This window comes from Lissotriton helveticus, chromosome 4_2, assembly GCF_964261635.1.
Source record: "Lissotriton helveticus chromosome 4_2, aLisHel1.1, whole genome shotgun sequence".
Taxonomy (NCBI): domain Eukaryota; kingdom Metazoa; phylum Chordata; class Amphibia; order Caudata; family Salamandridae; genus Lissotriton; species Lissotriton helveticus.
This window is the reverse complement of record NC_136064.1, coordinates 1,529,032-1,556,393: the sequence shown is the minus strand read 5'-3', so window position 1 is coordinate 1,556,393 and position 27,362 is coordinate 1,529,032. Positions and strand designations below refer to the sequence as shown.

Here is a 27,362-nt window from a genome sequence, read left to right as displayed (position 1 = left end):
AATACATGGATATATTTTGAAAGGCATGGGAAAACAGGGAGAACTGACATTGTAAAGAATGCACTCTAACTCAGATACCTTGGCACTCTTGAGCATTACTATACAACTTTGTAACCTCCAAATGAGCTCCTATGACTTTGTTGAGCAAGCAGCACACTGCTGTAGAGCCGGTTCACAGAATGTAGCAGAACATTAATGTATACCTCCATCAATATACCATCTGTAATTTTGTCCTTTACACCTTGGCTTAACTTCCGTTTTCTAACACATTCAGTCCATACGCCAGTAGCTCACCAGGTTTTTCTCCCTTCATCTGAAATGCTTCAACATAATCTTTTCTGTGGTCTTAGTATGATACACACTAATCTTGCATCAACCTTTTAGGAACTTTTTTTGATCCTCATGGCTTTTGTTTGCTGTTCTCTTCTCATTTTTGTAACTCGTCGTGTTCATGCCGTTCCTATTTTCTCAACTGTGTTTCAAAGCAGTTGCGCTGATCAGCTTTTCGCTCTCCTCTGCCTTCAGCTCTTCTCAATCATGTTTACATCTTTCACAGATTCAGCAGATCTGTCCAGAAGTGGTAAATTTCTTTTTTAATCACTTTATCATCTTTGATAATGAAAGGATACATTCCCCAAAGCTTAGTCACTGCTGGTTTTTCATGACTAAACAACAGCTCAACATACACATGATCAGAGAAATATAAACATCAGATAATAAAGGTTAAGGTGCTCCCTACAGATTATAAAATGATCAATCCTTAAAATTAATCAGACGCAATGAATCGGGCTTGCCTAAGCTTTCAAGCATCCTTCGCGTGTAAATATGTTTTGTGCATCAATGAAATAGCAGCAATTTTAGGTTTTAAGAAATTTAGCATCTTCATCCATTTTCTTAGATGCTTAGACCATTTCCCATTCCAGGACACTATCTCCATTGCAGAAGTCCCAGCTAGTGTAGTTAATCGAAAGTAATGATAGCATTAATGCTACTTATATTTTTGATTATAACTAAATAGAAAATAAACTCCAAGGGAATGGCAAGAGGGTGAGAAAACCAAGAAAAGATTAACAAAGAAAGGAAAACTGGATACAAAATGGTGTTAAAATCTGGTTTGCGATGTCAACATTATCGGCGCCATCTTGTCCCCTTTCAGACTCACGCACACTTGCAGCAGCAGCCATTTTTTTTAAAACCATGGTCTCTCTGCCCACTGCCTATAGCCAGAACGTCTCTCCCCCTCACTCCCCGGCCTCGCAAGCATCCCCCGCGCCCCGACAGCCCCCGGTCTCTCCTGCCTGGGCCATAAACGCACCTCCAGCGCGACCCTGCCTCCGAGCCACATCCCGTGCTGAACCCCCTCACTCTTTCATCTCATTCATAGAACAGGCCCTTTTGATAACCTCTTCCTCCCTGCCCGATTGTCCGGCCTGATCCCAGGCCATCACCTAGCCCAACAGATGCAGTTTATTGCCCCCTACAGTAGGACCTCGCCTCACATCAAAGGAGCGGGGATTAATCAATGCCTTCACACCCCTAGATCCGACCGATCGCCCGCATTCCTGTTCCCAGCGGAATGTCCAGCTGCGCGATAGCCATCATGCTGAGATTTGGGTTGGGACCCCTACTGTAGATATGTGTGAGAACGGGCCTGAACCGGGGATTCCAAAGATGTCTTCTTCGTACTTCAAAGCAATACCACGGATGTCATAAATGTAATAAAGCCATAAACTTGTGTATAAGAGGCCAGGCCTCAGAGATGCGGTTAGAGCACCTCGAGAAGATACCCTGTTGTCTGATTTGACGTGTTCTGCTCCGTCGGAATAAACTCCTGTTTCTTGCCTTCCAGTCTCCAGCGCCTGCCTCTTCATTTGGTAACCTTGAGTTGGGTGAGAGGCGGCTATCGCCGGGCAAACCTTGAAATGGGGTAATCGATCTGACCTGCATGCCCTTTTCCACAATTGGCGACCCAAACGTGGGGCCCATCAGCGACACGTGGATCCAGTGGGAGAGGTCCCAACGACAGTGTGAACGACTGCAACGATCGGGAAAGAGCTCCTGCCCTTATAGACCCTCGTCTGGGAGCCGATCATCCGAACTTCACCGGTTCCGAGCAGACCTCTCTCGAGTGATCTACGGTCCTGACTGGGAACCATCAGGAGTGCCACAGCAATTACGGAGAATAGAGGACGATCAGGCGCTGGAAGCGGAAGACGAGAAACTGTCCATGCGGTCCGGGTAAGGTCGTATAACACGACGAATTGCGAATTGATTGTTTGATTGTCTTGGAAAATACTAGTATTACGCATTTGATTGTTTGATTCTGAGAGATTCTCTGTCTACAAACGGGGAAGGATAGGAGTATTCTCCCTTTGCAGATAGTGAAGGGTAGGTAGCGCAGGCTTTTGCCCCGGTTGTAACCCGTCGCGCCTACTTCCCTCTCCATTGATTGATTGTTTGTTCGAGCATTAACTGTTCGAAATTGGTTCTCTGAAAGGATCTTCTCTGCCTACAAACGGGGAGGAACAGGAATTTCCCTCTCTCTTTGCAGATCGCGAAGGGTAGGTAGCGCAGGCTTTTGCCCCCGTTGTAACCCGTCGCGCCTATTTTATTCCTCATTTGATTGATTGATTGTTTGTCCGAACATTGACTGTTTGGAATTAGTTCTCTCTTTGGGTATTCCCTACTTGCGAATACTGTAGAATAGAAATATTCTGCCTAGTCTTCGCCAAGTAGTGAAGGATAGGTAGTGCAGACTTTTGTCCCCATTGTAACCCGTCATGCCCATCTTCTACCTATTGTTCAGTAGTTGGTTCAGCCCGGACCGCTTATTAGAGGTGGATCATCCGGCTCCTCTGGAAGGCACCCCTAATAAGGATATGTTTTTAAAGTATGGACTAGTTGCCGTAGCTTATAGTAAGTTATGGCATAAATATACTAAAAAGGATCAGAAAAGTCAGTGGCCACTGATAGGATCCTTCGATGATACTAAAATAAGCGTGCTGGAAACAGCCCTTCGTAACCATAAAACAACGCCCACTATGCTTGATAGTTTTGGCATGTGGCGCAAAGAAACAGAACAGCGAAAGAAAAGAAATGAAGTCAGACTAGAAAAAGAATTACGAAAAGCAGCTCATTTAGCCGCGAACAAGTTAAAAGAAGAAATAAAAGAAAGAGAGGAAGCTAAACTAAAACAAGAATCTGAAACATCAAGCCAATGTCCCGTTAGAACGCCCGCCACGCTTTACCCTGAGCTACCTTCGAAGCAGCGAGCGAACAATGATCTACTGCTAGGTCCCCCGATCATCTACATGCCCCCTCCATACGCCCCTTCCCAACCCCTAGTGCAACGCACGCAAACCCCAAGCACAGATGAGAGCGGTACCAGAGCCTCGGTCCTCACGGCCTCCGCGCCGGCTGAGCCCCTTGTACTCCGCGCAGCGCAAGCAGCAACAGTAGATGACCCCGACACTGAGAAGAAAGACTCCGCTAGATTAAATCGATTGAGTAAAAATGAACGAGCAGGGATTGATAAGATCGTAAAGACGCTAGTGGAACGGAAAGAAAGCAAAGATTACGTAACAGATATATGCAATTCGTATGCCAATACCCACAAACGACACTTTGTTACACGTTTCTGTTACCACACCCTTAATGCTTATGAAGATCGGTACCAAGCCAAAGGTCCTGAAAGCCTAACGACTATGTATAGAAAAGTCGACATTGGAGACGAAGGTGAGTGTGATGTGACGGACCTCTTCATGCGCACGCTTGAAGTCTCCCGCCACCTCACTGAACAAAGATTAGAAGCTAGCACCACGACCCCTGTAGCGACTGTACCTCAAACCGAGGGAACTAACACCATGATGCCGATAAGAGAAGCAGCTCCTTATTGGGTCCCCTCACGAGGACAGGGAACACACGACGATATTAACCACCAAGATGCGAGGGGGAGGGTAATGTACAACTGGGTCTACCAACCCTGGGATCGGCAAGACATCCTGACTTTTCGAAAGTCCTTGCCTGATCTACGAAAGAACCCCACTGCCTTCTACACAGAATTAGGTACCGCCTTGGGGTCGACGATTATGACCCTAGCGGACATCGACTTGTTTTTCGGGCTATGTCTACCAGCTGATGTGTGGAAGCTAATCCGGAAAGTCGACCACCTTGAGCTGTTCGGACATACCTGGTTACAACTCGATGGCATAGACAAGCAACGAGAGCCCGGACAGAAACCTTTGAAATCAATTCTAGACCTGCCAGACAAAATCGTACAAAAACTCAAAACCATAGTCCCAGAAAAGAAGGTGGACTGGTCGATAGTAACGGCCTGCTGCCAGAAACCCCAGGAAGACGTATCAGAATACTTTTCCAGGTTCGAAACGGTGTTCTCCGATTACAGGGGCCAGGACATGACCTCTGCAACCGGACATCACTTATTCGTCCAGAATTACGTAAAGGGCCTGACTCCAGAAGTCTCGCAGAAACTGCAGACTAGTGAAAGTAGTCGGGCTGCCTCCAAACCCGCGGCTATCCTTCAGATGGCTCAATACTACGAACGACAAAAGAATGAGAACGACAAAGCGACTGAGAGAAAGAAAAAGGACTTGAAAGAACGAGTAATGATCGCTCAATTGCAAGGAGCGACGATAGGTAGGGAACCGTACAAAGGACACCACCAGTCGACTGCCCCTAGAAATCCACCCCCTATAGACCGTACCCCCGCGCCCTATGCTGGACGGACAGACATTGACGACAACCAGTGTGCGTTCTGCAAGGGATTTGGGCATTGGAAGTCCCAGTGTCCGGTCCTCTTAGAAATGTACAAAAATAGAGACACAAAGGACGTAGCGGATGGGCCGAAAAATAGAGGACAGGGACGAGGGCACACAAACGACGCTAGCAATGACAGACCAGGCAGACCGAACACTTTTGACCGCCCCCGACAGAACCAATGCCAGCAGGCTGACTGACGATGCCCGCGACTTCGCATAGGACTGCCAAGGGCAAGGGAAGGATCCAGTGGAGCTCTATGTTGACCAGCAAGGTCCTTATGTCACAGCTAAGGTCCTAGGTACGAAGTCTCCATTTCTGGTAGACACTGGCGCGACACGTAGTGTGTTATCTAAACGACTGATTCCAAGGGCACCCTTGTCTGGCTCACACATAACATCCATCAAAACCTATTGAACGCCCTCCACTAATCCCTTGTCCGCGCCGATCTCCTTCGACTTGGACAGTAACCCCACTGACACAACGTTTCTGCTTTCCTCCAACACCCCCGATGCCATTATGGGACTTGACTTACTGAAGCATTTCCGAGCTACTATTAGGTGTTCACAGGACGGAGTTCGAGTCATTCTGTACGATAACCCGACTCTGCTCAGACCTTATCCCTTACGACACATGTTCTCCATCTCTGACGCTGACTCATCCTTACTCGACTCTCTACCTCTGTATCTGTGGGCCAAAACTGACGCTGACGTAGGACGCATGATGATTGACCCTGTACACATAACTGTTCGCCAAGATGCGATACTCCCAAAACTCCCACAGTATCGGATATCGCCCGAAGGTGAGAAGGCATTGGAAAGATAATTCAGTCCTTGGTAGAGGCAGGAGTGGTAGAGGAAGTAGTCAGCAATATTTGCAACAGCCCTATCCTACCCATTGTAAAGAAGCAGGGTGAGGGAGATGAGAAAGCGTACCGCTTCATCATCGACCTTCGAGAGGTCAACAAAGTGGTTGTACCTCAGTACCCCGTAGTCTCGGATATCACCACCATTCTGACCCTGATTCCTTCCACAGCCACCACCTTCACTGTAATCGATCTCAAGAATGCATTCTTCTCCATCCCCATCCACCCAGACAGCCGCTACCTTTTCGGCTTCACGTTAAAATTCCGCTCATATAGATTTTGTAGAGCTCCCCAAGGTTACACAGAAAGTCCCAGCATCTATAGCCAGGCCCTCAAGAGACAGCTGGACGCCGTTCAGCTGCCGGATGGAGTGGTGTTGATACAATACGTCGATGATATCCTTTTGGCGGCCGACACCAATCCACTTGCAGTCACTACCACTGTCCAACTCCTGCACTTCCTTGCGGAAAATGGCCACAAGGTCTCCAAGAAGAAGTTACAATTCTGCCAACCCCAGGTCACCTACCTAGGCCACCTCTTGTCCAAAGACGGGAGAAAGCTTACACCCGATCGAATTCAGGCCATTCTAGAAACCCCTGTCCCAAAGAACCAGAAACAAGTGCGCTCCCTGGTAGGCCTCACCTCCTTCTGCCGGCAGTGGTTGCCAAACTTCAGCCTTATTGTAAAGCCACTGCTTTCTCTACTAGCTAAAGATGTCCCCTTCCCGCTCCCTTGGACCCCCGAATGCCAATCCTCGTTCAAAGAACTTCGAGACGCCCTTTGTTCTGTACCAGTCCTAGGAACCCCCGATTATACCAAACCCTTCTCTCTCTACACTCACGAAAGGGAGGGATGCGCTTTGTCTGTCCTGACTCAAACCATCGGTCCCAAGCAACGACCATGTGCCTATTTCTCTGCCACTCTTGACCCCGTAGCGAGAGCCTTGCCTGCCTGCCTTCGAGCCGTAGCTGCCGCTGCTGTCTCTATCCGACAAAGTGAGGGGATCGTACTCTCGAATTCCCTCACGGTATTAGTGCCCCATGCTGTTGACATCTTCCTGAACCAGACTAAGACGCAACACCTGACTAGCGCACGACTGACTGGATACGAACTGACTCTGCTTGCACCCCACATCACGCTGAAAAGATGCACCACGCTGAACCCAGCCACCTTGTTGCCTCTGCCCGAAAATGACCCAAATGTCCCCCCTATACATGACTGTGTGACCCTCACGGATGAACAGACTAGGAGTAGAGTTGACCTCCGAGACACTGCCTTCCCAAACCCTGACGGAGAGCTATGGGTAGACGGCTCTTGCATTAAACTCCCAGACGGCACCACCTCAGCTGCCTATGCAGTTACCAAAGCCCGAACTATAGTTTAAACCGCCCGCATCACGCAACGATCCGCACAGGCGGCAGAACTGATTGCCCTCACACGAGCATGTATCCTAGCAAAGGGGACGACAGCAAACATTTACACGGACAGCCAGTATGCCTTCGGGTGGTTCATCATTTTGGGCTCTTATGGAAGGAGAGGGGATTTCTGACATCTCATGGCACACCCATCCTGCACGGAGATCTAGTCTCCGCTCTGACTGAAGCGGTTCTCCTCCCCAAACGACTTGCCGTAATCAAATGCCAAGCACACAAAAAGGTGACAGACATCATTGGACAGGGAAATGCACTGGCCGACATCACTGCCCGAACCACAGCTGAGAATAGGATGACGACTCACATGTACGTGACTAGGTCACAAGCAGAAAAATGGACGGACGCTAGGGAAACTATTAGGGACATCCAAATGGCCAGCTCACCACACGAATTGACTGAATGGGCACGGGTGGGATTAAAAGACGATGAAGGCTGCTGGCGGACAAAAGACACGAACAAATGGTTGCTACCCAACTCGTATCTGATCCCCATACTGACTATGGCTCATTCCCCTGCACACATAGGATCTGCCCCTATGACCGAACTTGTCTCCCGAGTTTGGCATAACGATAGAATTGCAGACTCAGCCAAACGATTAGTCCAGCAATGTCTAGTCTGCCTGCAACACAACCCTGGGAAAGGAACTGTCGTACCCCGGGGAGGGTTTGGGGTCCCCAACCATCCATTTGAAGTCCTACAGATGGACTATATCCAGTTAGAGAGGTGTCAAGGACTGAAGTATGTACTTGTTGCTGTATGCGCTTTTAGCAAATGGGTGGAAGCCTACCCGACGCGTGACAACACTGCCATTGCCACTGCAAAAGTACTACTGAAAGAGTTCTTCCCTCGCTACGGCCTTTGTCGTATTTTATGGAGTGACAATGGCCCCCATTTCGTAGCCGAGGTTATCCAGCTTATCCTGAAGGGGCTGGGGGTACGACAGAAATTCCACGCAGTTTTTCACCCCCAATCTGCTGGACTGGTCGAGCGACACAATGCCACATTGAAACTAAAACTGGCAAAAATAGTGGCTACCACAGGACTAAAATGGCCAGACGCTCTTCCCCTGGCATTGCTGTCAATGCGTTCCACCCCCACCAAACACCACTTGACCCCTTACAAGGTCGTTTTTGGCCGACCCATGAGTATCTGGTCTGCACCCAAACCGACATCTATTCACGACGTCCCGGACGTCCTAATGTCTGACTATCTGTATAACCTAACTAAAACGCTGTCTGTTATTCATCATCAGGTGCTGCAGGCCATCCCCGATGCTTCCAGGGGCCCCGGACATACCATCCAGCCTGGAGATTTCGTCCTAATTCGGAACTTCCAGCGGGAGAAGAGTCTGGAAACCCGCTGGACGGGCCCCTGGCAAGTTTTGATCACCACCCGAACAGCTCTTCGAGTGGAGGGAAAGCGCAATTGGCTGCACGCACACCACTGCAAGAAGATCACGTCGAATCTGACAACAACCGAAGGCGTGACCACGCAAGAAGAGCTCCTGAACAAAGATCGACCATCCCTGAGCTGCTACCCGGAAACAGACCCGCTTGAACTGGTAACATATCCCGACCCCACTGTGCCATCCAGAGAAGGGTACAACCTGCGACGAAAGGAGGGAGCTTCGGCTAAATAGACCACTGACTAAGTTTATATTCTCAGAGCGGTGGCCTAACGCTACTAAGGTCGCCAGGAGAGAAGCCAAACGAAGTTTGTGATTCTGCCCACTACCGAGCCCCCTTGAAGATGATGGAAGCGCCCGATACGAAGATGATGGAAGCACCCGACTTGAAGATGGTGGAATCGACCGGATAGCCAAAGACCCACTACAGAAACCCAAAGACTGACAAAATGCACAGTTCAAAGACTATTGCCTTCTTTGTTACCCTTCTCTTCTGCCTCCTCCTCATGACCACCCTCTGGATCTTGGAAGAAAGCTCACCAGCACATGAGACACTTCTAGCCACTGTACTACCTGTCACCGTGAAGGAACACCACCTGATCTCTCTCTCACCTCAACTCCGAGAAAGACGTAAGGAGTTCTGGAATAACTCCTTCGTACAACTTTTGCACCAGCACAACCTTGCCGCCAATGCCACCAACTGCTGGATCTGCGTGTTGCTTCCGCATGCCACTGGACATTCCATCCCTTTCATCCCCTCACCATTCTCTGTTCATGGCTCCTGCCTCGCCTGGTTGATTCTCCTGCAAGAGAGCTACAGAGATAAGACAATCTCCAGCGAAACCATGTCACACTTTTATCAAGGGGTCTGGCTGAACGAAACAAAAAAAGCGGCTGCACCCTTTTGCCCACTGACGTCCAACACCTCTGTTCACTTGGACATCCCAGCCAAAGAGCGTGTCGAAATGCAGGTGTTCAACAACCCGGCCAGACCTACCTTCTCCTACCTCCGGAAACGAACAGCAGCCACCCTGACTGTGGCCCTATCTGTTGTCAATGTCTCGGGCCTTGTATGCATCAAAGGCCTCGGGACACAATTTGTAGGTCACAGTGCCTGCAACATCACCAGAACCTTGGACACAACTGACCCACCCTCTTTTGTCACTTCTCCAAACATGTACTTTGTCTGCGGTACGAAAGCCTACACCTGACTCCCAAAAGGCTGGGGAGGTACCTGCTACATTGCCTTCATCCTTCCTCCGACCTATGTGGCATCTGCAAACCACCACCGACAAAAACGAGAGAGAGACATTGAACAAGCCGACTCTGCCGGAGCACAGTTCCTGGACGCAATGAAGGGACTTGTTCCACTCTGGGGTCCAATGGCAAACAGCCGTGCCATCCGACATTTGACCCAGGCAGTGGAAACAACCATGAACATTACAGCTGGCATCCTCACAAATAACACGGCCGAGCTTCAAGCGGTCCGCTTGGTGGCTCTTCAGAACAGCCTTGTTCTAGATGTGGTTCTAGCAGATCGTGGAGGGGCATGCCGCATCATTGGGTCCAGCTGCTGCACCTATATACCGGACAATTCACCCTTCAGTGTACAAAGCCATTGAACATCTCCACAGACTTTCCTCAGAAGTCCACCAGGAACAAGAAGAATGGTCGCTTGGCGGATGGTTCTGGAGTACTGTAAAGAACTGGGGGTGGAGGTTGTTTACAATTATACTGATACCCATTGTTGTGTTATGTGGGTTCTGCCTAGGAATTCAATGCCTGCCGCCTTTGTGCTCACTATGTGCCAACTGTATCTGCCCAAAGACTCTGGACTTTGAAAAGGAACGCATGAGAGCATTGTACGATGTCGAGGTTAAGGATTTAATGAAGATCGACATCGACTAGACAAAATGGCTAGATATGTTGAAAAGGGAGGACTGTTAAAATCTGGTTTGCGATGTCAACATTATCGGCGCCATCTTGTCCCCTTTCAGACTCACGCACACTTGCAGCAGCAGCCATTTTTTTGAAAACCATGGTCTCTCTGCCCACTGCCAATAGCCAGCGCGTCTCTCCCCCTCACTCCCCGGCCTCGCAAGCATCCCCCGCGCCCCGACAGCCCCCGGTCTCTCCTGCCTGGGCCATAAACGCACCGCCAGCGCGACCCTGCCTCCGAGCCACATCCCGTGCTGAACCCCCTCACTCTTTCATCTCATTCATAGAACAGGCCCTTTTGATAACCTCTTCCTCCCTGCCCGATTGTCCGGCCTGATCCCAGGTCATCACCTAGCCCAACAGATGCAGTTTATTGCCCCCTACAGTAGGACCTCGCCTCACATCAAAGGAGCGGGGATTAATCAATGCCTTCACACCCCTAGATCCAACCAATCGCCCGCATTCCTGTTCCCAGCGGAATGTCCAGCTGCGCGATAGCCATCATACTGAGATTTGGGTGGGGACCCCTACTGTAGATATGTGTGAGAACAGGCCTGAACTGGGGATTCCAAAGAAGCCTTTTTCGTACTTCAAAGCAATACCACGGATGTCATAAATGTAATAAAGCCATAAACTTGTGTATAAGAGACCAGGCCTCAGAGATGCGGTTAGAGCACCTCGAGAAGATACCCTGTTGTCTGATTTGACGTGTTCTGCTCCGTCGGAATAAACTCCTGTTTCTTGCCTTCCAGTCTCCAGCGCCTGCCTCTTCATTTGGTAACCTTGAGTTGGGTGAGAGGCGGCTATCGCCGGGCAAACCTTGAAAAGGGGTAATCGATCTGACCTGCATGCCCTTTTTCCACAATGGCACTCTTTAAACAGATGTAATAATATATATTATACATACATTTGTACTTCTAAATACATGTTTACCCAAGTACAGGGTGAAAAATATCTCTGTACTAGGAACATTAGGATCTCAAGCTCAATTCAAATGACTCTTCCAAAAGGATTCCAGTACCAAGTAATGCAAGTACTTACTTACACAACAGCACTACAATCATCTTAGGGGAATGCAAGACCTGATCACACCCGGTTTTCCAGTGACAATCTTTGCTCACTGTCTCATTTACTCAGTTTTAGCCTAAAGAAACATTTGAGGCTATAAAGTAAACATTAACAACTTCATTGATGACAAAGCAATGTTAACATCAAATGATGGCTAAAATAAAATAAAAAGTGATGTTGCTTTGCAGTATCTGAGCTCAGTTGATACCTTTGAATGTTACAAAGCGCAAAATTTAAAAATTCAAATTTATTTTGAATAATTAAAGGCAATCCAGCTTTTTAATCTTGTCCCTTTGTGTATACCGGTCTGGAAGCCCAACTTTTATCTATGCCATTCTCATGGACCAGCGAACTATTTACTGCAGTGTACAGTCGTAGAGCGGTTTAATGTTTAATAAGGAATTGCAGATTTCTACTTCTTCTGTGGAAAGAGTAGGATTAGGACATTCAGAGGATCAGCCAAGTGTAAAATCTGGGTTATAGTTTATCTCATATTTAAACTATTACACATATGCAGAGTCACGCAGCAGAGCAAGGTAAATGATTGTGGATCAAGGTTTAAAGGTGACTGATCTAAATGTAATTCTCTGTAGTGAGTCATAAATGCCACCGCATGATTTAGCGCCATATTCTTTGAATGCATTAATTAAAAACATGTAGGCTTTCATGAAATTCATCTTGCTTAAATTTAAACTTACTTTCCAAGAGAATTATTGCAGTGAATGACCATTTTGTGAATAGTGTTATACAGCTGCTTCATGTTGTGCAGGCCCCAAAATGATGTGTAACTACACCCTAACTAGTAATGATTGACTGGTCTATCCAATCCTTAGTCTGGTACATCTTGATGTATGCAGGTGGACAAAAGCTAGGATTGTCATGCACAGATCACTTTGAAGATCTAGAAGGGTCTGAAGACAGTTTTTCATGGCTGTCTACATCAAAACACAGTATTGTTCCAAATGGAAGGAACGGATGAGGGAATGGCACAGGAGTTGGAAAGCCAATGGGTGGTGAGCATTCATACGTAAGAGGAATTCAAAATGGTGGAGGCACTGATGTATCTGAAGAACAAAACTAGACCAACAATTCTTAGCTAATAGAAGGAAAGATGAAGCAAGATTAGGTACGTGATGGGCTATAAGGGCCCAAAAGGATTAACACAGACGTGTAGAAATAGATGAATGAAGGAAAGAGGAGGGAAGGAGGGAAGGAAGCAAGGCAGATTTTCTGCATATTGGAAAACGAAAGTCTTGGTTTACAGATATTTTAGGAATTGAACATTGTAAAGCCATCAAGCAGGAAATCTATATTAACGTTCAATGCATAAAGAATTGGCACTACACAAGGCTACAAGTACAAACAAGTTTGCATACTGACATTTATCTGGGTTCTAAGCAAATATTTAAACAGATAAGGCATGCAGTGATGCAAAATATCAGTTAAGCATCTAGTCATTAAGCAAGACTTATGCAAGTATTATAATTTGCAGGATGTAGACGTCACATACACACCTGCTGGGACCCAGGCCGATTTTAAACACGTTTATCATAGAACACGCTGTAATTAATCAAGTATGCATAGGCATTTTCTAGGAATGCCTGTACTCTTTTTTCAGTTGTCAGTGGCGGCTGGTGGTATTTGAAAGTGGTGATGCGTAAAACAATTGTCGTACAGCACTGAAGCGAGCCCCAACGCCCAAGTCAACGGACTGCCCTGGTCAGTTGTGTTGTTAACATAGATGCCAGCATGTCAAGCTAAAAATTTTCTCTGAAGGATACGGTTACTCCCCGCAAACACAATGGTGGCATATCTCTTTCAGATGTAGCCCACAAAGCACAATGCTAAGCCACCCTATGTAAAAGTGTTTTAGAAATGGTGACCTTCGTTCCACACCATGTTACACTGTCCTACCAGGATAATAAAATATATGCATCTGGAGAAGAGTGTGTGTTTAGAAGGATGAAGAATAAAGATGACGACTATCTCACAAATGTTGGATTTCGTTACGCTGGAGTCCTGCTTGCCCACCATTGAGAACGTGTGATACATTTTACAGGGAGAGAAATTAACATTTGGAGAACCTGGAAACAGAAACACTGCAAATTATTTCCTGGGCAAAAGCAATATCACTCCTGAAAAAAAACCCTAGCTGGTGATGTCCGTAACAGGCATGAGCAGGTTGAACATTTCAGGCACATGTCTCTTGCTGGCATAGGATGCTGCTCGGACTCTGGATTAACTCTAGCCAAACCTAATAGCCCATTGGGACTACTCGTAAAGCAGATCTTCAGGCATCAGCCCCACTTTCATTAACAGCCTGATATTCAGGCACACTCCCACGCGTAACCTAAGGTCTGCCCATCTCTCACTCCTTTCCACCCCGGTGTTCAAACGGGTAGTTCAAGGAGGCCGCAGATTTGCCACCCTTGCCCCCAAACTGTGGAACTCCCTCCTGTTGGAAATATGGTCCTGCACAGACCTTCAGCAATTTAGGAAGTCCCTGAAAACCTGGCTATCTGCACAAATCTAGTTTCAATGTTCCTCTTCGACAGCACTCGGATCCGTTTAGTGCCATGAAGCCACCCGGTGTACGCGCACTCTATAAATTATTATTAACATTAACAATTCAAGTAGGGAGGAGGTTCTTATGTGTAGGGCAGTTGTTCCATGCTTTAGGAGGGATGTAGGAGAAACTCAGCAGTACACCCTCATCTCTGAAATTTACTATCATTTTTAAACTAAGGAATTTAGCTCATTACTATTTCCAGCTAAAGTAAAATCCTCAAAACAAGTAGTTGCTTCCTGCTTTATTACTAACCTGTACAGAGTGAATGATTGAATTACTTCCCACTGACCAGTGGGCAGATGATCCTCTAGAAAATGCTAAACATATTTCTGTATCTAAAACACACGCATTTAGCACAATGGGATTTTACAGCAAATTCACCTCATTGCAGCCAATGAAGTGTAGAGGCCTGGAGAGCACCTTCTCCCTAAGGTTCACCATACCTCAGATTTTAAATTAAACACAGCTTCATATGGAGTGAGGAGTGGGTATCATATAAATCTATGAAAATACAAATTCCGGGTCAGAATAGTTAAGGGAAAGTAGCTTTCTCCAACATCACTAAATATTTAATTAATGTACATGTGTGAATTGCGAACACCAGCAATGTAAAGAAATCAGGGAAAGTGTAGATAGGGCATATCTCATGGAGACAGGTACTTCAGGACTGTATGTCCCATTCTGGAATCAGGCCTAGCGTCATCAGGGGTAGAAATAGACAAAGACTGGATTAGCACGGGGGAGTCCAACAGTTATGGAGCAGACTGAGATTGTTGGCTTAGATTTATTTTTATTTGTCGAATTTGTAATGCGCATAGCTGCCCCAGCGACGAGGCGTCCCAGCGCAAACCACAGACTCCAAGACAAGAACCAGAGAGCAGGAGGATTATACAGGGAAAAGCCAGGTCTTTATGGCCTTCAGGAACGCAAGATGATGGCATCTTTCGGAATCTAAACTGGGATCTTTTGCCAGCAAAGCCTTGAGCTGAAAAGCTGTTTCAGCCACTTAAGTCTAAACCCCTTAATACTGCGGCAGGAGAATATGGACAACCTTTCCAAAGCCGTAGCTGTGACTGCATGGTAGCTTCTGGGCAGGTCCAGGTCTTTGTGGTGTCCAATACCAGTCGGGATATCAATGTCGGGATAAACCAAGCACAGGTCCTCCTTGGCAATAGACATAAATCCTTTATAGTACTACCATTCATGAGGTCCCTGCTAAAATACTAGATAAGATTCAGGACTTGAGCAAGACTGGTCCTGTAATGGTGGGAGAAATAGAAGAAATGGAGTCTGTGCTTGTCACAGGGTTAGAAAACCGCACTACAGTTAGCGGTCAAGTCAAGTCAAATGATTTATATAGCGCGCTACATACCAGCGGTGCCAGCAATGGATAGGCAGGAGTTGCACCAGAGATACTGGGATCTTCATTGGCACTGGAGGATGAAGAAGCAGGATAAGGTACTCACCCTTTGGACTCGAGCATTCAAGGAAGAGATGGGGATGAAATACAGCAGTGAGGAAAAACATGCACTCTGATTAGAGGGGAGCTGGATAGGCTTATACCACACTCCTTATCCTGCTGTGCTTGGCCAAAAGGGGCAGGACAGTCTACCCAGCAAATAGAAACCTACATAGACAGAAAACCTAGGCGAGGGACCACCAGTGCTGATGAATTTCTTAAGAGCATTGTAGAGTCATTACATAACACACAACAGAGCAGACCAGGTCCAAGGATGGTGTGTAGCTATGCAGGTGACCGTGCAGAGGTTGGATGCAAGTGTAAGTGAATGCTGTTACGTCATACAGGGCTAGAACAAAATCCCATCAGCCCACCCTCATGGCGGAATTTCATCATGTGGGAATTAATAATCACTCAAAACCTTAACCCGACCTGATGGTGCCGGGAATGAGTGTCAAAAGAACTAGCCATAATGCTCCTCCAATGATAAGTAAAGTGCTCAAGTGGTTGTGATAAATAAAATTGACTACGAAGACTCTGGAAATGTTCAGACAGAAGTCTAGGTGTCAAAATTTAAAAACACGCTGAGTAGTTAGACACTGAAACTACCCTCTAGCGCTTGTGCAGAATGGTCGGTCGACATGTTTCAGCCTGTCCGCTCGGTTTGAACTTGGGGCACCGACGGACAGAGCGGGGCCTCATTCTCCCGAGCGGTGGCCGGGTGAGGTGAGGTCTTCACCCACACAAAGCTGGATAGGAAGAAGTTATGTCTTTCTTCCTCCAGCGAACATTGGAGAGCGAGGTTCCTGGTAGATATGCAACTCTGCTTTAATATATTTTATGTTGCTCTTCATATCACCAATCGCTGTTAGTTGCAGTAGCAATTTCATACTAAAGGTCCTGAAGAAAGCCGGAGTAGTTCCCCTACAGACTGAAACATGTCGACCGACCATTCTGCACAAGCGCTAGAGGGTAGTTTCAGTGTCTAACTACTCAGCGTGTTTTTATATTTTGACACCTAGACTTCTGTCTGAACATTTCCAGAGTCTTAGTAGTCAATTTTATTTATCACAACCACTTGAGCACTGCACTTTACTTATCATTGGAGGAACATTATGGCTAGTTCTTTTGACACTCATTCCCGGCACTATCAGGTCGGGTTAAGGTTTTGAGTGATCATTAATTCCCACATGATGAAACTCCGCCATGAGGGTGGGCTGATGGGATTTTGTTCTAGCCCTGTATGACGTAACAGCATTCACTTACACTTGCATCCAACCTCTGCACGGTCACCTGCATAGCTACACACCATCCTTGGACCTGGTCTGCTCTGTCGTGTGTTATGTATTGAGAATAGGGGTATGAGTAGACAGGTAGTTAAATATTCCCCTTGACCCTCCACACACATATGTTTTTGTAGCATTGTAGAGTCATCACAAAGAAATGGAAATTCCTGCTCTTTGCAGATCTAGATCAGCAGGGAGGGAAGTGAGCAAGCGTACTCACTGGTACAGTGTTGGTTGGCCTGAAAGGTGGGCTAGTGCATTTGCTGCTTTTTGTGCCTCTTGTCATTTGGCCAGAGAGAAGTGGAATGCCCTAAAGCTGAGGGATGCAGGTGTACTCTGATTTTTCTATAGACAACCCTTCCATTTTCCAAATGGGAAGTCACCTCTCTTCTCAGCTATTCTGCTCAATTGTGGGGTGGTGGATGAGTCAAGAAAAGGATATGCCACATCAAGCTGGGAGGACAGACACTGCCCACAGTAGAATCTAGGATGTACTCCAGAATACAAGTCTCCAAAGTCACCAGAGGGAACGGAGACTTTCAAGGAAGATGGTGCATGCACTCCAGAATAGCCCAAAAATTAAAAACTTTCTTATAAAAGTAAATCAAATTAGTTCGTGCAAGCAGGGTATCACTCACTGATCCAAGAGCGTAACCAGGAAATGAAAAAGCGCCACTCCAGGGCGTCCCCTGTATGCAAAGCGAAATTGCCACAAGTGGAGTAATCCAATATTAATCAAGCGTTAAAACGTTCATCAGGTCTCAATATGAATTTATTCAATTTTCATAGACGATTACTCATCAATTCCAGAATTCATCTCATTCATGTCTTGACGTGAAGACTTAAATAAATCATATTTATGCTGACCCAATGCACTTAGAGGATCGCACTCTTTTGCGATCCTTGACTAAGACGTCAGAATCATGTTAACCCACTCATGACGGTGCAAACTCCCCTGATGAAGGGCTTTGTTTGCCCGAAATGCAGGAACCGAGACTTTGTCATTTGACCCAAGCCCTGGAAGTAGAGTAGCTCAACAGGCCTTGAAAATCGCGACCAGTATGAGGGACTAGCAAATTCCCAATGTGAAATACTGATGGGGAATTCTGAATCCAGATAAAGGGCTAAGCTAGACCTGATGGTGCAACACTCACCACAGCAGAAGGGAGTCTGGCTGCGAAAGGTTCATCAGCACACCCTAGCTAAATCATGACAGCTATTCTATGGAATATGCATTCAGCTTGCACAGAGCTTGAGAGGTTGTCATTCAGGTCGAGGCAAGGGGGCCCAGGTAGAATGTCTTGCAAAGGAGTCCCAGACCATGCCTGGTAGAAGATGTACATCCCTCCTGTTTGGAAACCAGTTCACCTTTACTCTCCATGCAAGGCAGGCACTTCAGAAGGGGCTTTATATTGATGGTAGCGCACAGAGTGAAATCATGCTTTAGACTGCAGTTCCTCAGTCAAGAGAGACAGAGTTTTTGCAGGTCATCGGCAATCTGGTTGGTGACATGACCAAAAAGACTTAAAGCCAGCATGTTGTGACAAACTCCACTAGATAGCAGGGTACTGAAGGTTGAGACTAGAAAAGAACAAGGGTGTAAGAGTGGTTATACATTTTTGACACAGCACAAACATACAGCTCCACCAAACAGTAGACCTCACCTTCTGGTAAGTTGACCTCCGTTTGTAGGTACTCTGGTTTGGCCTCCTCCGCTGACGAACGGGGCTTCCTCCATTGCTGCTGCTGCTACTGCTCCCGTTGCTGGACGTGCCGCCATCTTCGGTAACATCAGGAACCTGTGCACCAGCTGGTCTCAGTACCACAAAGTTAACTCGGGCTTCACTGGACTGCAAGATTGGAAAAATAAACAAAGTCTTTGTATGTGATACCAGCAAAACACTCAACTGTATGATTCATTGCATAGATTTTCTAAAGCAGACCTACCCTATTCTTCTACCTCCATAGTCACCATCCAGTTTGAAAGTAAAGAAACTGCATTTAGGGGCGGGGACAGGATGGTAAGAGGTCAGGTTCACAAGTGCACTGCTGAGATTATATTTTTGTCAGGAAAGCTCCAAAATTCTTTAAAGTGACATCATTCTCTTTTTGTTTTCTGAAACATTTTCCGATTCTTATTACTGGTGTAGGCAGCTTCAAACCAGTTGGGAAGGGTGGAGAGCAGGGTGACAGTGGTTACCAAACCTTTTTGATATTGACAAATTAAAAATGTTACTATGGACTTTATCAAAATGTACGGTGAGTAACTTTAAATATCACTGACTTCCTAATTTAAGAAATACTCATTCAGTGCAGGTTTAAAACAGTGATGGCAAAGTAGGCAACATTTCTGCTTTTCTAAAAGATGCATCACATGCGAACACTGCTGCAATCAACTCTACTACGTAAAAAATATACGTAAAAAATATGACAAAGTTTACATGATGAACATAGTCTATAATTTTAGTTAAATGCTTGCACTGCGAAGATAAAGAAAAAATGCCAGCTAAAAAATGCATGCCCTTAGTAATAGCCTCGGGTACAAATAAGCATTGCTAATGTCAATAGGTGTGGCCCATAAATGAAAGTGTCTTTTGTGTCACTGATGGGTGTACACGCTCAATAAGTCATTAGACATGCACCGTCGCTCATCTCTGCACACCTGCATCCATTCATCAATGCTCTGACTCAGCTTTCCATTCACCCTGTGGCACAACCATAAGAACATGAGAAAGAATCAAAGAGAAAGAAAAAGAGAAAGAAACAAAGAGAAAGAAAAAGAGAAAGAAAGAAAAAGAGAAAGAGAAAGAGAGAAAGAACGAAAGAACGAAAGAACGAAAGATGTGAAAGAGAAAGAAAGAAAGAAAATATGCTGGCTTCTAAACACGGGGGCATATGTTTGAAATACCAAAAATAAACATAGCAGAGGGTATTCATCTTGTAAAAGTATTGTAAACAGTCTATTGCGATTTTAACGTTGTAGCATGGCCGCTACATACAGAACCAACGTGTTGGCCACCTTGGAATGGCAAAACAATGATACACTATGGACAACATTCCATAATCTCCTTCTTTAGAAAGTGGCATTGTGGCAAGTGGTGCTCTGCAGATAAAATCAGCGGCAAGCAAATAAGTCATTAGCCCTGCCTGGAGCACTGTAATATCCTTTTAAGCATTACAATAATAAAGAAAGAAGAAGCAAAGAAATGAAAAGGGAACTATAAAAAGGTGAGAATTTAAAACAGAAGGACTGGCCAGCCAGTTGTGCGTCTTGAGAGCACTCATTTTCAGGGGGATGTACACATGTAATCAAAAAACATCATCATTTAGAGGGCAAATGAGCCAAGACTGATACAGACTGAATTATTACCCCATGCAGCTCACTGTCATTTATACTCTGCTTACATCCATGACACTCAGACGAATGGCGGAACAGAGTGGACCCAAAGGCCCTCTATGTATCTATATGGCTATTTATGGATGCATGTATTATTTAATGATTTTTCTTATCACAAGACCCGGGCAGACATCGAAGAAAAGACTCAAGAAAGAATTGTCACAGTGCAGATCTTCTCCCACTAGGTTTCGTAAGGAAGTAAACACCAAAATCATTCCCTACAAAGTTAATTTGACTTTTAGTGTAACAAAATACCTATTTGTAGGGTTTAATACAGTGAAATAACAATCCACCATTACCTGCCTGTTGATTTTAACCTATGCTTTTGATAATCAATATGTCAATCCTAGTGTGTTTATCCTAACTTTTCATAATAAACGGATCAGACCTATGGCAATAAACACATGTTTTCCTAGTCAACCAATCAGGCCTGTTATCAATGGCTTATCACCTTAACCAACAGAGGCCACCCGTATTGAGCATCGGCGTTCCCATAAGGCAACCATCTGGCATAAAATTGCATAGTATATACAATTACGGGTGTCAAAGAAAAATACAATATCTTTTAAGAGGGCCTAACAAGGATTTGGACAGTACCAATCTTCTACACCTAGGGTTTGTCAGAGAGATTAAAAGCACCAAAATGCTTCCTTACTATGGTAATCTGTAGGATTCCACGTAACAAAACACCTATCTGTAGGCTTCAGTATAGAGAATAACAATTTACCCTTAAATGTCTATTGACTAACATATGCTTTTCACAATCAATATGCCATGCCGACTGCCTTTATCGTAATTTTTCATTATAAACAATCAGGCCTATAACCTTTATCATTGGCTTGTCAGCATAAGCAACTCAAGCCTACTGTGTTGGTTTAGAAGACTTCCTACAAGCCAACCATCTAGTACACGTCATACATTTACAAATATGTACAAAATACAGCTGTCACGGCGATGCAAAATTTCGACTAATGGAGCCTAATACAGATCATCATAGTGCAAATAGTCTACCCACATGGATTGTTCAGGTTGGCCACCAACAGCTAAATGATTGTCCATTACAGTAATCTGTAAGTTTCCATGTAACAAGATGCCTGCCTACAGGCTTTAGCACAGTGCAAGAACCATCGACCCTTAAAGGCCGTTTGCCTTTAACACATACATTTCACAACAGGCACGCAAGGCCTACTTCCTTTGTCATCACTTTTCATTATCAACAGATCACACCCAAGCAATTTGACATAACTTCTCCCAGTGAAATGATAAGACCTCTACTTTTTATCAATGAGCTTGACATAATATACAGCCCAGACCTACTGAAGTGCACAGAAGGTGGCTACCATTATGCACACATTTACAAAATTACAAATATACAAAATTGCAGATGACAAAACAATACACAGCACCTCTCAGTAGGGCCTAACAAGAATCATCACAGTGAAATTCTACTCCCAAGTTTTTTCAGAGTGGGTGGCCAACGCCATTACGCTGGACTACAATAATAATCTATGTGATTACATTTAACCAAACACCTTTGTATGGCCTGCAATATAATGTGACAACACTCCCCTGTTAGTGGCCTACTAGCCTTACCATATTCTTTTCACAATAAGCCAGGCCTGCTGCCTTCATAGTAACTCTTCATATTTAACAGGCCTGACCTATGGCATCGGGCAGAACATGTTCTTGCACAGCAATCAAATCCTTTGCGGTTATTATTGACTTGTCACCATAACCTACTCAGGCCTACTGTACTGAGAATCATCTTTCCCAACCATCGGACATAGTGTTAACATTGCAAATGTATACAAAAGTACAGTTCGGCAAAGCAAACCAGTATCTCTCCTAAAGGGGCTTAACAAGGCTGTTCACAGTGCAAATCTGATATACTCCTGTTTTTTTGGGGAGGGGTTAGGGGTAACCAAAACCCTGCCTACTAAGGCAATCTAGGAGATCCCTATCAAGTCCCTCACCACGTGGAAGGCATCCTATATGGTCTGTGGTTTTTACGCTTACCATAGGATGGGCAGAGAGTAGCCAGATTTACCACAGCGTCCACTCCCTCAGGCCAAATTTCCTAAGCACTTAAATCAAGAATTCTCAACTGACCAATTTGAAAGGCGTCGCAAGGCCAACAGAAATCACAGTGGCTGCAAGATAGCTTCTTGTGCAGAATCCATGACCTGTATGGGAGCCTAATGCAGAGTGATGCGTTACAACCCAAAGCAAACCCATTGCTGTCGAGCAGACCAGCTCCAGTAGCACCTTCTGTAATTGACAAGGTAAAATCTTACTAAGTTGCTTATAATCAAAGTTTATCACGGACATTGGTCTGCGTGTGCTCGGCCTAGTACACACTGAGCACTTTTAGGTATTCGCACAATCAGTGCCTACCTGGTTGTACTTGGCAAGGTATAATTCTGGAGCACCTGTTTGTACACTGTGAAAAGTCTTGGTCACATCTTGGTAAAATAAGTTTTAAAAATTCTGTAGGTAGGCAAGGCGTGCCCGGCATTTTCTTGAACAATAGGTTAGCAAAACCCCCTGAACTTTCTGCATTGTTATTGATGCATCCAAATCTTCAGTTTCTTCAGGGGCGAGACTCTGCAGTTTTGTGCGTTCTAGATACACCTTTACATTCTTTACATCTACAGTCTCTGCCGCTGCATATAGGTCCTCATAGTAATTCTAAAATATTTTGTTATTATTCCTTGGGGATTGTGGCCTATATTGCCTTCAGTTCTGTAATTGGTGCGCTCTTGTGTTGAATAAGCCAGGTGAGTAATCTCCCACACTGGTCACCCTGTCTTATTGTCATGTGTTTTCTATAATCATGGTATTTGAGACAATGCATTAGCTAAGTATGTTTCTTTTTGGCCCCTGCTGTGGATTGCTTAATTGATTCATTAACAGTGCTTGTTTGATTGATTCATTTCTAGTTTCTGCATCCTATCAGGACTTTCACCGAGGTGCACCTTAAGAAACCTATGAGGCACATAAGTTGTTCTCATGCAGCACCCCCTACAACTGGTTTAAATGCCTCCTATACTACCAAAGCACTTGATGCTGTGCCCCAATTTTTCATCAAGTACTAACTTACTGCTTGTATTATTTTGTTTTCTGAATACAGGGTCCTTAAGTGCAGCTGTTTTCAGCATCCACAGGGGGATGGGCATTCTGTCACATCCGCCAAGCATGTGGGATAGTAGCAGTTTGAGGTCAGAGTACGTCTGCCATGAATATTCTGTATCTTCTACCCTGGTGAGGACCTTTGTCGTGCAGTAGACTTTATCGGAGTGTCTAAAGCGTGCACAGATGAGTAATAAGAGTATTGCTGTGTCTCAGTATATAATGTGCAGCATATGTCCGCTAATTTCCAACCAATTCTCCAAATCCACAATTCTATGGCTACCATAAATGTGGCCAAAGCAGTTAAAGGGCTGTCATCCATCCTCTGCATATATTTCACTTCACTATTCTAACCTCTGATCACCATTGCGATTCTCGCAACCTCTGCTAACCAGGATGTAAAGCATTTGTAAAAGGAGGTTTGCTCCACATTCGGGGCGTACAGGATCACTAGTATTGTGTCTTCAAAATCATGTCTATCCTACAGTATTGCTTATCAACCTTCTTTACCTTTTATATCTCTAACTTTGAAATGGAGTGAATATTTCACTCTGCTAACTCAGAGTTGCCTATCAACTCCTACAAACGTTGATCTGGGGTGCTGGACTACCAGCCTACAATCAATCCGGAGCGCTACATTTCTGTTCCTATAGGTATTCTAGTCATCCCTACCAGTCATCTCTAGCAGGTGCCTAGTGCAGCAGCGGTCTGACTGGAACTTAGTGGGCTATTGCAACCACAAACAGTTGTGGTAAAGCTTGGGGTGCCACTTCTTTCTGCTCTTCCCTCAGAGTCATAGACTCGTCCTTTTAGGAATCAAATTCTTTCCATGAGTTTCCACACATGCTCTTGTAACTCCTCTGTTCTGATATCATCTCCTCAAGCCTATCCTCCGTCTGCTTTACTCCCTCTGCTCATTTCTTCTTGTCATCTCTGAAGAGTTCTATATCCTCCATCACAGCATCTAGTTCCTCTTAAGTGTCCCCTTATCACCTGTATGAGTAAATGCTGAATCTTGCTCCCCTGGGAACCCCTTCCCATTTGCGACTGCATTACCACCCTCTTAAAAAGGGTGGTCATTTGCGAGTGTTTTGCGACTGTAATTGCGGTCGCAAAACTTTAGTAAATGACTTGTGGCTCACTATTAGGGAGGGAACACGCCTTCCTAATAGCGAGACACTATTTTGCGAGTCGCAAATTATTTGCAAGTCGCAAAATAGTGTTTGTACATGTCCCTATCCGAATTAGCATGTGCAAACGTGTCACAAACCCGTTTGCGCATGCTAATTCTCATCGTACATCTGGCCCTTAGATCAGTGCCGGACATGGTTGGGAGGCAGTGGCAGCCCAGAAGGCCATGTCCCCAATTGCGGGCTCATTGCCTGACCCCCAGAGGGGCGGTGAATGCCTTTGTGAGAACTAGTACTCACAGTAGTCATCTTCTGATGCTGGCCAGGCATTGGCTGAGGACCTTGCACTTTGGAGTCCAAGGAGTAACCCGTCACAAGAGGTTATTTACCCACAGGGTCAACACTCACAAATGGTCTATTTGGTGTCCAAGTGAAGTCTGCTGAAGAGGTTTCAGAGACTCCAACTGGTCATGCCAGCCAACACTGGCGCATTAAGACAAAAGAACACCCAGTCTCAATGATGGCATTGACTCAGTTAGCCGAGAAGAATAATGTAATATGCAAAGAGGTGGATTTAAAACTGGGACAGCAATTTAAGGAACTCCATAAGTAGCGGAGGGATCACCACAGATTAAACAGAAAATAATACGAAAATAGCAAACTAGACGGAGTATTATTTAAAGTAACTTTCACGCATTGACCTTAAGCATGTGCACCAAGTTGATGTAGGCGAATAAATGAGTCAATTCGTATTTTGTTTAATCTTGGATTATTCCTTTATGTAAACCCTCTATGGAGCACACAGTAATAATTCCAGGACTTTAAAGATAAAATACTACTTAATCGAAAGAAAATACATTAGTGTTGTGGCAATGACGATCACTGAAAGAATTCCGCTTCAAAATAGTTCATGTCACACACACAATTGCTAGAATTGTCGAAACTTTCTTGCCTGTATTCAGTAATGCGGTCTAGTTCATTTATTTTTATTTTCCTGCTTGTTTTGCATTTACACAAAAGTTCAATAAACTTTATTAAAGTTACAAAAAAAAGCACCTTTCTTACCTGAATGATGTGGGCGGCAATCTCGGGGGTCCCCTGCCTCAAGTCCTGCCCGTTGATTGAAAGCACTTTATCATTGTATCGCAGACTCCCATCCTTTGCAGCCAAGCCGCCATCCAACAAGTCCAGGATGAAAATGCCCGCCTCGTCAGTCTTTCTAATCAGCTTGATGCCCAGAGGCTCAGACCGATCTCTCTTCATGAGTGTGACGTGGATGACCTTGCAGGGGCTAGGACTGCTGCTGGCATCTGGCCTGGAGGGTCTGTTGGAAAACCCCTTCTCCTGCAAGACTGTGAGGAGGAGCTCTGAACATGGACTCCTCAGCAGGGAAATTGCATGACTGTGGGAGACATTACTGATGTTCACACCGTTCACCTGGACAAAAAAAAAACAAGGACAACAATTATAGTAACCTCAGCATCCATTATACGAAATAGGATGAACATTAGAAAAAGTCAAAGCATTTTATATTGCACATCCGTGCAATCTGTAATAATTGGTCCAAATACAACACAGTGCCTACCTCTTTTATAATATCAACCTCATGGCCATGGCATTGGCTGCATTATTATTATTTTTACTTGCTACTTTATGCCAAGCCATGTACTATTCCTACAAATCTTTAGAAAGCTTCCAGGACTTCAGCCGGATAATGGCTCTCTGGCACTCCTCTTAAACAACCAGTCTTCATGGTCACCCCGCCCAAATTCTTAGGTCTAGCTATTAATTCTCTGAAGAGAGGCGAAAGATTAGCTCTGCAGTCTCCTGTATCTGCATCACTGTGTGAACAATGCCTCCGAGCCATGCCCAAAAGGCAGGCAAATGTATCAAACCATGCTTCCTGCCGCATTAGGCCTTTGCTGGGTCGCATGGCCTTGTATTGTATTGTATTGTATTGTAATTACTACCCCTGACGAGGCGTCAAAACGCTTTTTCGGCGAGTAGCACGCTACTCAGGGACCCATACATTATAGCTCTCTGGACAACAGAATTGAAGTTTCCTCTTCACTGCATTTTTGTTATTTTTTTTGTTAGCGAGACTATCAACCTGCTTGTAAAACAGTATGGCGAGCTCCCACCCTCTGTTAGTTTTTATCACCACCCGAAACATTAGTTGTCGAGGCACTAAACCTTTAATGTACTTTCAAAAAAGTAATTGCATCCATGTTTGCCTTACAATAAGGTCCAATTTTATGGAACATGCTTGCGTCATCAGACCTGCCCTACCACATAAGTCACTGTGTGTGGGGGGAATAACTGGGCAGGGTTTTGAGCTGGTAGACCCAGCCTGGGTATCTGCAGTTATCGCCATAGGAGGGCAGTAAATTTGCATTGAACTGTACAGAGTTCCTAGTCTGAAACACGGCTATTTGGCTGGATCTGGACATCTGATCATAATGGCATCACATGGAAGCTGGATCCTGGCATCGGAAGATGGCAGTGGCATGTGATGGTAGTACATGGACTGGGATGAAAAATCTATGCAAAGGAAGCTGTCGCTCACATATAACCGCATTACTTGGGACCTATATTTGGACACAGGCATGCCAGGCAGAATCTTGCTATTTTAAGCTGTTCCTGAAATAGGACGAGATATGGGCATTTATAGCTAAACTTGGCCAAGAAAGGTGAATCTGGACATCAGAAACTACTCATGTCATATTGTGGCATAAGCACTGAGAATGTGTATGGTCATGCAGGCTGAATTTGAACAAGTAATGACTGAAACATGGGTACTTTAGCCTGGATAAGAGGTGTAATTTGCTCAGGTCATGTAGGCAGTGCTTAATTTGTAAAATAAGCCCTGGTGCCCAATGTTTTATCGGACACCCACAGCCAGCGTAG

General features: G+C 45.3%; 1 protein-coding gene and 1 long non-coding RNA gene across 4 annotated transcripts in view; one reads left to right on the top strand and one right to left on the bottom strand.

Annotated features, from left to right (window-relative positions):
• Positions 1-27,362, bottom strand: part of LOC144752166 (ligand of Numb protein X 2-like) — a 169,442-nt gene that overhangs the window by 29,850 nt on the left and 112,230 nt on the right. For all 3 annotated transcript variants that reach the window (XM_078640094.1, XM_078640093.1, XM_078640095.1), the window contains exons 5-6: positions 25,521-25,892; positions 18,464-18,649 (exon numbers count right to left, since the gene is read on the bottom strand). In XM_078640094.1, coding sequence (XP_078496220.1) covers positions 18,464-18,649; positions 25,521-25,892 — 558 coding nt within the window. The remainder of the gene's footprint in view (positions 1-18,463; positions 18,650-25,520; positions 25,893-27,362) is intronic.
• Positions 1-27,362, top strand: part of LOC144752167 (uncharacterized) — an 85,775-nt gene that overhangs the window by 51,006 nt on the left and 7,407 nt on the right. The gene's annotated exons all lie outside the window — the stretch shown is intronic.